The 12,887-nt window shown below is 43.0% G+C and overlaps 1 protein-coding gene across 2 annotated transcripts in view; it reads left to right on the top strand.

Moving 5' to 3' along the window:
- The window catches only part of helz2a (helicase with zinc finger 2a), a 68,525-nt gene that overhangs the window by 12,042 nt on the left and 43,596 nt on the right, over nucleotides 1-12,887 (top strand). For both annotated transcript variants that reach the window (XM_078419023.1, XM_078419024.1), the window contains exons 3-6: nucleotides 2,210-3,308; nucleotides 4,178-4,361; nucleotides 4,487-4,594; nucleotides 9,467-9,975. In XM_078419023.1, the coding sequence (XP_078275149.1) occupies nucleotides 2,323-3,308; nucleotides 4,178-4,361; nucleotides 4,487-4,594; nucleotides 9,467-9,975 (1,787 nt within the window). In that variant the 5' untranslated portion in view covers nucleotides 2,210-2,322. The remainder of the gene's footprint in view (nucleotides 1-2,209; nucleotides 3,309-4,177; nucleotides 4,362-4,486; nucleotides 4,595-9,466; nucleotides 9,976-12,887) is intronic.

The raw sequence follows: 12,887 nt of genomic DNA, 5'->3' as shown, positions 1-12,887 counted from the left end.
ATTTAATATCCGTTTCCAAGAAGTGTTTATCAGGAGCTGTAAAGTAACAGTGAAGTAATAAAAACATAAAACGTTGGAAATCTTCAGTAGGTCATGAGCATCTGAGGAGAGATAAATTGCAAAATCTGTTGAGAGTTTTAGGTCGATGGTTTCTCTTCTGAACAAGAAACATTAGAAACCTGACATGCATTAAACTCCTTACACTAAAAGTTCTTCCCTTTTCATGTATCTATACACTGTAAATGGCTCAATTGTAATCATGCATTATCATATCATATCATATCTATACAGCCGGAAACAGGCCTTTTCGGCCCTCCAAGTCCGTGCCGCCCAGCGATCCCCGCACACTAACACTATCCTACACCCACTAGGGACAATTTTTTACATTTACCCAGCCAATTAACCTACATACCTGTACGTCTTTGGAGTGTGGGAGGAAACCGAAGATCTCGGAGAAAACCCACGCAGGTCACGGGGAGAACGTACAAACTCCTTACAGTGCAGCACCCGTAGTCAGGATCGAACCTGAGTCTCCGGCGCTGCATTCGCTGTAAAGCAGCAACTCTACCGCTGCGCTACCGTGCCGCCCACTTGTCTTTCCACTGGCTAGATAGCACGCAACAAAAGCTTTTCACTGTACCTCGGTACACATGACAATAAACTAAACTAATTAACTAACTCCAGAGAAGGAGAAGCAGTGGAAATAATAAAATGGATGACTATGATTTGAAAGGGACTCTGCAAGGGGCTGAACAAGGGGGGATCTTAATCGTGACTATAGACTCATAACAAACTTACATCACTTTTTCATAGTGATTACCATCAGCCATTGTGTCACTCAATCTTCAAAACATAATGTAGGGACAGGACTAGGCCAATTGGTCCTCAAACTTCATTTTCCCGTGATTTCCCACTCATTTTGACAAGGAACAAATTGAAGATGCTGGAAATAACTCAGAAATGTTATTGAATTTCTCAACATCCATTTACTCAATGGACGAGCTTCTTTGCAGGAAACATACATTCGGAAAATTGGACTTGTCTAGTGACCATGCCTATCATTGTTATACCATAATATGATCTGGGGAAATCTTTACTGTTGCTACAACTGGTGGAAATCAGTTGAACTTCAGATCTGTCTGAAGAAGGGTCTCGACCCGAAACGTCACCCATTCCTTCTCTCCTGAGATGCTGCCTGATCTGCTGAGTTACTCCTGCATTTTGTGAATAAATACCTTCAAGATGAACTAAAGGTGCATTAAAAGTGTACTGTGAAATTTATCCTTCTTTATTCCTTGGCCTTGCCACTAAATCTAATATTAATTTGCCTAGCTGATTAGGAAGGGCAATAGGCCTTTGAGTATATAAATTGGGCGTTGAAAAATTCATTCCTCTCCACCTGAAATCTTAGCCAAAAGGACTGGAGGTGCAGGAGTAACAGCGGGTCAGGCAGCATCTCTGGATAACATGGATGGGTGGTGTTTCGGTCGTGACCCTTCTACCTTGAAATGTTAGCCAGATGGAAGTAAGGTGCCTTTGTGCCGAACTCAGCCGATCAAGCCTTTTGGGATGTCAAGGCCAATATAAGCACACAAAAAACAAGCATTTATTGCAATTGATTAAATTCTCCCTATGAATAAGAAGGACTTCAGTGTGTAAGTCCAACTATTGCCTCTGTACCTCAACCACAAGGCACACTGTTACTCCCTGCCTTGATGAGTCTCATAAGTCCTATAAAATTTGTCTGAAAAAGGGTCTCGACCCGAAATGTCACCCATTCCTTCTCTCCAGAGATGCTGCCTGTCCCGCTGAGTTACTCCAGCATTTTGTGTCTACCTTCGATTTAAACCACTATCTGTAGTTCTTTCCCCCACTTATAAAATTTGTATTGGATTATGTTCCACTCCGCTCTCTGGCCAAGTAATTCTTGCCAACGGCTTCAGTCCAATGCTGATAAGGTAGATAAGTACTTGGCATTAACATTTCCTGGGCCTCATGTTGCAGAAGTCTGGATAAATTTTCATCCTTATCTTTTCTTGTACCATACCGGGACAGCACAGTGGTGCAACGTAGAGTTGCTGCCTTACAGCGCCAGCTATCCAGGTTCGAATCTGACGATGGGTGCTGTAACGTTATGCGATTAATTTTAGAAAATATTTCAGCAGGAGTTCTAAAAGAAATTACACTTGTATGTCTTTTTACGTTTCAGTACTTCTTTTGCAACTCAGTGGCCGAACATTGCTGTCTTCTACATTAGACGATTGAAAACCAAACAGCAGGGAAAGATCTCTCCACGGTGAGGTACTGTCCCCTTGAAGGAGAATGAAAAGTTTGGAGGAACTGTGGAGGGACCTTGACTTGCAGCTAATTTGCACTCAATGTTCTGAGCAAAAGAATGAGAGCACCTTTGTTCTCAAGAACGTGAACCATAAATGTCAGCATCTCCACCTTGTTGCGAGGAAGAATCAGGGCAGTTGGAAACTAATCCGGAGGCGACCACCTTACTTTAATCCACCAAAGTATGACATTTGTAGGTTCTATATCGAAGGTTTTGGCTGCAGGAGACATGGAAACAACTGCACTTTTGCATGGAGTAAAGAAGAAGCTCTGGTATGGATTTTTGAAAAGGACCATAAAAGTCTACGAAACATCCTAAAGAATTTGGTGGCAGAAAGGACAAACAATACAAGATTGGGTACATCTTGTGCAAAGAAGCAGACTGTTGAGGAAGAAATTGTTAACGAATTTGAAGGACAATTTGTTGAAATATGTGCAGTTTGTTTCGACATGACGCCTCAAAGAATAACATCTCAAAGATCCAATGGCTTTTGCTGCGAGCAACCACAACACACATGGAGGCCATTGCTGGTCTGTATCCAAGTGGGCACATATGATATGGTGAAGTGCGATGAAATTAGACCTGTCCCATCAAAAGTCACATTCCAGTACTGCGATAAAATTAAGTGGGGAGAGTTATGTCGACAGGATTCCAATCATTGCAGTTTGGCCCATAGTGAGGTTGAACTGATGGTGTGGAAATCAGAGAGTCAACAGGGTCTGAAACGTTCCACTTTGCTTCAGGTATCACAGCAACGGAACTGGAACGGGCAGCCGGACGTGGAACAGGTTACAGAAAACAATGTTCAGTTCTACTGCAAACTGTGCCTAGTCACCTTTTTGTCCCAGGATGGATTTCAGAATCATTGCTATTCCATAGAACATGGTCAGATGCTCCTGACAGATACTACTGTTGACTGGAAGCATCGAAAACCACCTCTTAAAAGAAAACATTTCCAGTTATGTTCAAGGTAAATTGACTAATTGCAGGAAATTTTCCTTCTTCTCATTTGGTAATTTCCATAAGGGTTTGGAGTAACTCCTCATTATTGAGTATTGACAAGTATAAGAACATAGGAAAGAGGAACAGGAGATAGACACAAAGTGCTGGAGTAACTCAGCGGGTCTGGCATCATCTCTGATAAAGGATGGGCGACGCTTCGGGTTGGGACCCTTCAGACCCGACCCGAAACGTCACCGATCCATGTTCTCCAGAGATGTTGCCTGACCCGCTGAGTTACTCCAGCACTTTGTTTCTATCTACAGCACATACCAGCATCTGCAGTTCATTTCTACACAAAGAGGAAGAGAAGTTGGCTGTGTACCTCCTTAAAGCTTCCTCATTATTCAGTACAAAGGTTTGTAGGTAAATTGGTGGGGGATAAACATAAATTGTCCCTAATAAATGTATATTAATGTTGATGTGCGGGAATCGCTGGCGACGCGGACACAGTGGGCTGAAGGGCCTGTTTCTGCGTTGTATCTCTAAACTAAACTAAATTATATACTCTTGGAGGAAAATACATTGAAGAGATAATGAGATATGGCAATTTGCCAAGGTAACTCCCATGATCCTAGTACTGATGTTACTGGAATACCGGGCTATTAACGGCAGAAATTATTGCTACTGAGGATATACTGTGCTTTGTAGGAAAATAACTGCAGATACTGGAGTGACTCTTTGGGTCAGGCAGCATCTCTGAAGAAGGGTCTCGACCCGAAACGTCACCCATTCCTTCTCTCCAGAGATGCTGCCTGACCCGCTGAGTTACTCCAGCATTTTGTGATATACTGTGCTTTTGCAGGTTTTATGGATCTTTAAAAAAAAATTATTTTAAAGGAAGGATATCTGTGAACTTGGTGACAACTGTAATTATGCCCACACCCGTGAAGAACTTGAAGAATGGCTAACACGATCAAAGATCGGGCAAAATCAGCAGAAAGAAGCAGAAAAGCAAGGCTTGATTTCATTTCGGGACAGATTACTTGAAGAATACAGAAACTGTGGGAATGAAGTACTGATTGTAAGTTTTACCTCATCAATAGCTGTTTCTGTCCTTTGTCAACACTGTCCTGTTTTTCTTGGCATTTATTGAAAATCTAGTTAACATTTCTGCAGATGCTTTAAATATTTTTTATTGATCTACAGATGACAGAGAAAGTTGATGGTATTACTGTAACGTGTGATCGTAACTTAAGAGCACCTCCTTACAAGAAGAAAATCAAACTGAACTGGTTGTTCAAGATACAATCACAGGTAGATATTCGCTTCTCTTTTTCGAATATAGTACAATTGAATACGAGTTCAAACATGACCATGCATTGTCACTTTTGGACAGTGTATGAGGATATTGTGTGTAGACATAAAATGCTGGAGTAACTCAGTGGGACAGGCAGCATCTCTGGAGAGAAGGAATGGGTGATGAGATCAGTCTGAAGAAGGGTCTCGACCCGAAACGTCACCCATTCCTTCTCTCCTGAGATGCTGCCTATCCCGCTGAGTTACTCCAGCATTTTGTGTCTATCATCTATTGTGTGGTATGGTTGTCCACTCTTGCTAAATGAGATAGAACACATGGCAGTTCAAAACTAGGCCTCAGTAGCAGCAACAGGAATGCCGACTGGCATGTCCCTGTTAAGTCAGACAGTTAACCTTGTTTCAATGAGGAATGCAAAAGGGCTTGTGTAACCTGCACCTGTGCTTAAAAATGACGTGCCAACCTAAAGAAGTTACAAGATAAAATTGAATCTAAACAGCAACAAAACCATGTTAGATGTAAAAACAGTCGATAGGTCAGACCAAAGCTTCAGAGTCCTACTGAACAAGTAATTGAGAACGGTGGATAATTAAGCAGCCAACGTGAAGAGAAGACATCAAGAGTGTCTCCATCCTTATCAATGCAAGGGCTACAATTGAGGCTCAACTGCTTGCATCTGTGTCCAGCCTGAAGTGCTGACTGGATGATCCAACTCATAGAAACGTAAAGGTTTGCAAGTTTATAGGAGTGGAATTAGTCCATTCGGCCCATCGAGTCTACTCTGCAATTCACTCATGGCTGATCTCTGCCTCCTAATCCCATTTTCCTGCCTACTCCCCACAATCCTGGACACCCGTTCTAATCAAGAATTTGTCTATCTCTGCCTTACAAATATCCATTGACTTGGTCTCCACAGACTCTGTGGCAATGAGTTCCACAGATTCACTACCCTCTGACTAAAGAAGTTCCTCCTCACCTCCTTTCTAAATGAGCGCCCTTTAATTCTGAGACTATGACCTCTGGTCCTAGACTCTCCCACCAGTGGAAACATCCTTTCCACATCCACTCTATCTATGCTCTATTCCACCAGAATATGGAAACAGGCCATTCAGCCGAACTCGTCTACTCTGTCCACTGGGCATTGACCTATAAACCCGTGCAACTTTGGCATGTGGGAAGAAACTGGAGCACCTGGATGAAACCCACGCTGTCACAGGGAGAACGTGCAAACTCCAGATCTCTGGAACTGTGAGGCAAAGTCATGAGGATTCCATAATGTACCATGCACAGAACATATGTATCACATACAGTACAATAAGTTGACAAGACAGTCGGACAAAAACGTTTTTCCTCAGCAACCTCTGGCATTTGGAGAGGTTTGTGTCAATGGAGAGAATTCTGAAGAAGAGATTGGGGTTGTGTATGGTGGGGGCAGGTGGTGATATAGGGAGACCCTAGATAGATGTATGTCAATTCGCAAAACGTGTAACCAGGTGATTTTTCTGGAACTTGATCTGCTTCTGAAATAAGAACTTATTCTGCAGCAAGTTAATGATACTTAATGATTCTCTTCTTGTGGATGTTAGCAATCAACTCTAATGGTGGTGACCATGTAATAACAGAAACTACAATAAATTATTAGAGATAGATGTTTCAGAATCAAACATCACCAATCGTCTCCACATAAAATCTGATTCTTTGGATTATCTCCAAGTTCATGAAGCATTTGTATTTCCTTCTGCTGTAATCAAAACCTTCGTATTATATATCAATATTTTATATTTCCTTACAACACAGAAGGAAGTAATTTGGCCTATCGAGTGTGATAGCATCCAGAACAATCTGATCAAGGGTGTCAGGGGTTATGAAGAGAAGACAGGAGAAGATAGGGAGGGAAAGATGGATCGGCCATGAGTGAATGGCGGAGTAGACTTGGTTGGCTGAAATGGCCTAACTCTGCTCCTTTACCTATTGAAGTTTTGAAGGGTAATTTATGGTGGCCAAATATACTGCCGCATGACGTGTCTCCGAGATGTGGCAGGAACCCAGAGCCTTGAGGGGAAACTCGGCAGTCAATGTGCAAACATCACACGGATGGCATGGGAAGTCAGCATTCAACCTGGGTTGCTGGAGGTGTGAAGTGGCAGCACGACTTGATACAACTAATTTAGACCTATCTGACAAATGCTTCGTAAAAGGCTTTCCCAGTCAAAATGTTCTTTGGACTTTCACCAACACTGACAGCGGTATTTACATTGTTAATGTGGGTGAGGCCTTGTAGTGAATTCTGACACGCACATGATATTTATCGTGTGATCATGTATCACACTAATGATAGATGGGCAGAGCTGAACTGACAAACTATATATTCGAGTAACTCAGCAGGTCAGGCAGCATCTCAGGAGAGAAGGAATGGGCGACGTTTCGGGTCGAGACCCTTCTTCAGACTGAAGAAGGGTCTCGACCCGAAACGTCGCCCATTCCTTCTCTCCTGAGATGCTGCCTGACCTGCTGAGTTACTCCAGCATTTTGTGAATAAATACCTTCGATTTGTACCAGCATCTGCAGTTATTTTCTTAAACTATATATTCGACACCTTTTATTCCAGTTGGTAGCTTAAGGTATAAAAGGATGACATCATTCCTTGGCCTTCAAAAGAAAAGTCTCAGCCAAAACTTTGTTACTTTAGAGGACTGTTTAAGGGCGGCATTGGTAGCGCTGCAGGTAGAGTTGCTGCCACACAACGCTTACAGCGCCAGAGACCCGGGTTCGATCCCGACTACGGGTGCTGTTTGTACGTTCTCCCCGTGACCTGCGTGGGTTTTCTCCGAATCTTCGGTGTCCCCCCACACTCCAAAGATGTACAGGTTTGTGGGTTAATTGGCTTGGTATAAATATAAAATTGTCACTAGTGTGTGTAGGATAGTGTTAATGTATGGGGATCGCTGGACAGTGCGGACCCGGTGGGCTGAAGAGCCTGTTTCCGTGCTGTATCTCTGAACTAAACTAAACTATTCCCCGGTAGACTGTCGACAGACTTAATGTTTGCCATTAATGAACAGAATTAGCCAACAATTTTAAATGTTTCTTTAAAAAAAGTCTGCCACAGTTAAGTGTGATAGCCTATTTGATTAAAACACCCAAAAAATAAAGCTGTACAAAATATCATCAATCTCAGTGTCAAACTCCCACATTGGACTGAACTTAACTAAATTAAAATTATTTAAAAGGTCCAAAAATATATATAGAAATTGCCCCATTATAGGGTTATTTGGCCAGTTTGTAATTTTTTTTAGTACTTTTTAAAATGTGCCTACTGTTGTCCGAGCTCAAAGATCAATTTAATTTCTGATCTTCCTCAAAGGCCTCTAGATGAATTCAATTTGTTGAAAGGGCCAAAAAAGCTGACTATACCTTGCGTGCATGTCATTTTATAAGGCACGACTAGCCGACAGTGCGCTATGTTTCAATAGATTACAGATGCTTTCTGGCAGGTCAGGCAGCATCTGTGGAAGGAATGGACAGATGGCATTTTGGGTTAGGACCATTTATGTGTTTTGCTCACATCATCTGCACTTTCTTGCATCTCTATTTACTGACCATAATTAATCCTGGAAGCCCCACATGGATTTTGTCGATTTGTGGGGATATTGAATCAAAAACAGCTTAACTGAGTAGACCAATTTCCTGGTATTCCTGGTATATATGTGCATCGCATTCTATCCATCCAAGAAGATCTTGGTTGGAACATGTATTAGGTCGGGATCCTTCTCCACAGATGATGCCTGACCTGTTGAGCGACTCCATTATTTTGTGTCCTTTTATGTTAGCCAACATCTGCAATTTCCCTGGTTTCTAACTTTTGAAAGCATTTTGCAGTTTTAAAGTTAGAAATGGACTGTTCTAATGTGGTCCGGTCAATACAAAGGAGAAAGCATTTGCTATACCAAGTCCAACCTGACTTAGTATATTTGCACTTGTTTTCCACTCTAAGTGTTGGGCAATTATTGTAACTCGGCATTCTTCCAATGAACCCAGTTAGCAAAAGCAGTAGTAAATCATTTGTAGGTTATTCAACTTTGGGGGCTTTGTGATCGTGTGGATATCCTGAAGTACATACGTTCTAGGAACAGAATCAGGCCATTAAGCCCATCAAGTCTACTCTGCCATTCAATCATGGCTGATCTGTTTTTCCCTCTCAACCCCATTTTCCTGCCTTCTCCCCATAACCCCTGGCACCTGCACTGATCAAGAACTTATCAATCTCCACCTTACCAATATCCAGTGACGGCCTCCACAGCCTTCTGTGGCAACAAATTTCACATATTCACCACTCTCTGACCAAAGACATTCCTCCTCATCTCCTTTCATAAGGTCTGCAGCTATGGCCTCTGGTCCTAGACTCTCCCACTTGTGGAAACATCAAGTCGTTCAGAGTTATAAGTAGGAGCGGCACAGTGGTGCAGCTGGTAGAGCTGCTGCCTCACAACGCAAAAGACCTGGATTTGATTCTGAACTTGGGTACTGTCTGTGTGGAGTTTGCATGCTCTCCTGTGACTGTGTGCGCTTGCTCCGGGTGCTCCGCTTACCTCCCGCATCCCAATGACGTGCGGGTTTGTAGGTTAATTGGTCCTCTGTAAATTGCCCCCTAATCTGTCGGGAGTAGAGGTGAAAGTGAGATAACAGAGAACTAGTGACCGTTCACGGGGGTGACCGATAGTCAGCATGGACTCGGTGGGCAAAAGGGTCTATGTTTCCTTACTGTATCATTCACTCAATCAATTAATTACAAGGGCCATTTTAAAAAAAAGATGCTCTCGAATTTAAATGGAATAATATTATTTACTGATATTATTTTATTACCTTTACAGAAAACATTGTTGAATGTTGCCCTGCTGAAAAGAGAACCTGGTGCCAATTTTTCACTGGAAGCAGAAGGTTTACCAAAAGATTGTTTTGGTGCAGAAGGCAAAAAGTTCCAATCATCCAAATCGTTGTATTTTGTTAACGTCTCGTTTAAAGCTGTGAACATAGGGTTTTACAAACAATGGGTTGTTTTTGATTTTGGTCATCGACCTCATCTTGTCCAAAAGATTTGTATTGGTGAAGAGGATCGTCCTCAAAAAGACAAAAATCTGACCAATGGCTTCCAATCTGACCATCTGGAGAGATGGAACAGTGGCAATAGAAGGATAATCCCTTGCATGGAAAGAAGTGAGCATGAGCATCTTGTGTTGCAGAAATATAAGCAACCAGCTATATCACTGGAATATGAAACCAAGGATATGGCAAAGGTTCCAATAAGCCTTGCAAATTACGGAAAAAGAATGCATAATTTCCTGGATCAAGAGGAGCAAGCTGAAGCCGACATCGTTTCAAGGTGCAGTATCGAACAGGAAAGCTCTGAGATAGTACAAGCAATGTTTCCCTGTCAAGCTCAAACAGAGGCACAGGGGACTTCAGAAGCTGGAATCTTGAGTGAAACATAAAATGCTGGAGGAATTCAGCAGGTCATGCAGCATCAGGATGCAGCCCAGACCATCACGCGAACCAACCTCCCTTCCATTGACTCCATTTATGCCTCTTGCTGCCTCGGCAAGGCCAGCAGCGTAATCAAGGACGGGTCGCACCCTGGCCACTCCCTCTTCTCCCCACTCCCATCAGGCAAAAGTTATAGGAGTGTCAAAACGCACACCTTCAGAATCAGGAACAGTTTCTTCCCAGATAGACACAAAATGCTGGAGTAACTCAGCGGGACAGGCATCATCTCTGGAGGGAAGGAATGGGTGACATTTCGGGTGGAGACTCTTCTCTCCAGAGATGCTGCCTGTCCCACTGAGTTACTCCAATTTGGGTCTATCTTCGGTTTAAACCAATATCTGCAGGTCCTTCCTACACAGTTTCTTCCCAGCTGTTATCAAGTAACTGAACCATCCTATTACAACCAGAGGGCAGTCCTAAACTACTAACTACTAACTGTGACCACTGGCCTATTACAGGGACCAGACCCTGAACTACTATCCACCTCTTTGGTGACCGTCGGTGTATCCTTGATCAAACTTTGCTGGCTTTACCTTGCACTGAACGTTTATTCCTTTATCATGTATCTATGCACGGTAATGGCTGGATGGTAATCATGTATTGTCTTTCCGCTGACTGGATAGCATTCAACAAAAGCTTTACACTGTACCTCTGTACATGTGACCGCAGGCGTTGTCACTTTCATTTCACTGCACATCTTGTATACGTATGTGACAAATAAACTTGACTTGACTTGACTTGAAAACTAAACTGACCAATGACTGATCTGTCGACAGCATGGATTAGGTACACAAGGGGGTAAATTTCAATCTTATGGATAGGCGACGGGTCAAAAGGGTTTCTCTCCATACCGGCTGCCTAACCTGCTGAGTATCCAGCATTTTCTGTTTGACATTTCCAGCAAAAGAAGTTTATTACTTTCTCAATAACAGGATTGTCTCGCCGATAGTCCTAATGTCATCTGATCGACCATCTTTACAAAATGTTTACAATTCACAAACTTTGCCTTGCATCCTTCATTATGGCACGCAGATCTGTATTACTTTAAAAAAAATAATTATGTGTTATGAACTTCATTAATGCTTTTACTTTAGTTCTACAGCTATTGAAATTAGATTTAGATTTGCTGCAATGCTGGCAATTAATAATAAAATAAAATGTTGAGAATACTTAGCAGATCAGACAGAACCCAAAAAGAGAGAAACAGAGATCATGTTTCATTTGATGACAAGTCGGCAAGAACAGGAAAGCAGAGTATTACCTGAATGGTGGCCAATTAGGAAAAGGGGAGATGCAACATGACCTGGGTGTCGAGGTACACCAGTCATTGAAAGTAGGCATGCAGGTGCAGCAGGCAGTGAAGAAAGCGAATGGTATGTTAGCATTCATAGCAAGAGGATTTGAGTGTTGGAGCAGAGAGGTTCTGCTGCAGTTGTACAGGGCCTTGGTGAGACCGCACCTGGAGTATTGTGTACAGTTTTGGTCTCCTAATCTGAGGAAAGACATTCTAGCCTTAGAGGGAGTACAGAGGAGGTTCACAAGATTGATCCCTGGGATGGCAGGACTTTCATATGAAGAAAGACTGGATAGACTAGGCTTGTACTCGCTGGAATTTAGAAGACTGAGGGGGGATCTTATTGAAACATATAAAATTCTTAAGGGGTTGGAGAGGCTAGATGCGGGAAGATTGTTTCCGATGTTGGGGAAGTCCAGAACCAGGGGTCACAGCTTAAGGATAAGGGGGAAGTCTTTTAGGACCGAGATGAGAAAACATTTCTTCACACTGAGAGTGGTGAGTCTGTGGAATTCTCTGCCACAGAAGGTAGTTGAGGCCAGTTCATTGGCTATATTTAAGAGGGAGTTAGATGTGGCCCTTGTGGCTAAAGGGATCAGGGGGTATGGAGAGAAGGCAGGTACAGGTTACTGAGCTGGATGATCAGCCATGATCATATGGAATGGCGGTGCAGGCTCGAAGGGCCGAATGGCCTACTCCTGCACCTATTTTCTATGTTTCTATGTTTCTAAGTCATTAACCTGATACATCAACTCCCTGTGATAGCGTGGGCTTCCTCCGGGTGCTCTAGGCTTCTTCCCACATCCCAGAGATATGCGGGTTTGTAGGTTAATTGGCCTCTGTAAAATTGCCCCCTAGTGGCTGAGAATGTGGGATAACTTAGAACTAGCGTGAACATGTGATCAGTGGTCGTTGTGGACTGAGTGGCCTGTTTCCATGCTGCATACTCAAGCTGTAGTCTTATCAATGTGTAAGAAGGAACTGCAGATGCTGGTTTACACCGAAGATAGACACAAAATGCTGGAGTAACTCTGTGGGACAGGCAGCATCTCTGGAGAAAAGGAATAGGTGACGGTTCGGGTCGAGATCCTTCCTCAGACTGAGAGTCAGGGAAGAGGAAATTAGAGTCACCTCATCTCCAGCCAACCAATGGACAATTGTCAGCTCCATCTTTCCAGAGTTATCAATGCAGGTTCTGCTTTGTTCTGTACCTTTCCGTAGCTCTAATCTCCCCCCCTCCCTGACTTTCGGTCTGATGAAGGGTCCTGACCCAAAGGTCACCTATTCCTTTTCTCCAGAGATACCGAGTTACTCCAGCATTTTGTGCCTGTCTTCGCAATGTCTTGTGGAATTGTAGTAAGTAATGCCAAGATTGTTTCCTACTGCTCAAATCCACCTGATCATTAGTGCCTGACTCTCAATACCAATCAGTCCCGTTCCCTATACCAGATGCAGCT

Source organism: Rhinoraja longicauda, chromosome 22 (assembly GCF_053455715.1).
Source record: "Rhinoraja longicauda isolate Sanriku21f chromosome 22, sRhiLon1.1, whole genome shotgun sequence".
Classification (NCBI taxonomy): domain Eukaryota; kingdom Metazoa; phylum Chordata; class Chondrichthyes; order Rajiformes; family Arhynchobatidae; genus Rhinoraja; species Rhinoraja longicauda.
This window is presented reverse-complemented; position numbering and strand designations above follow the sequence as displayed.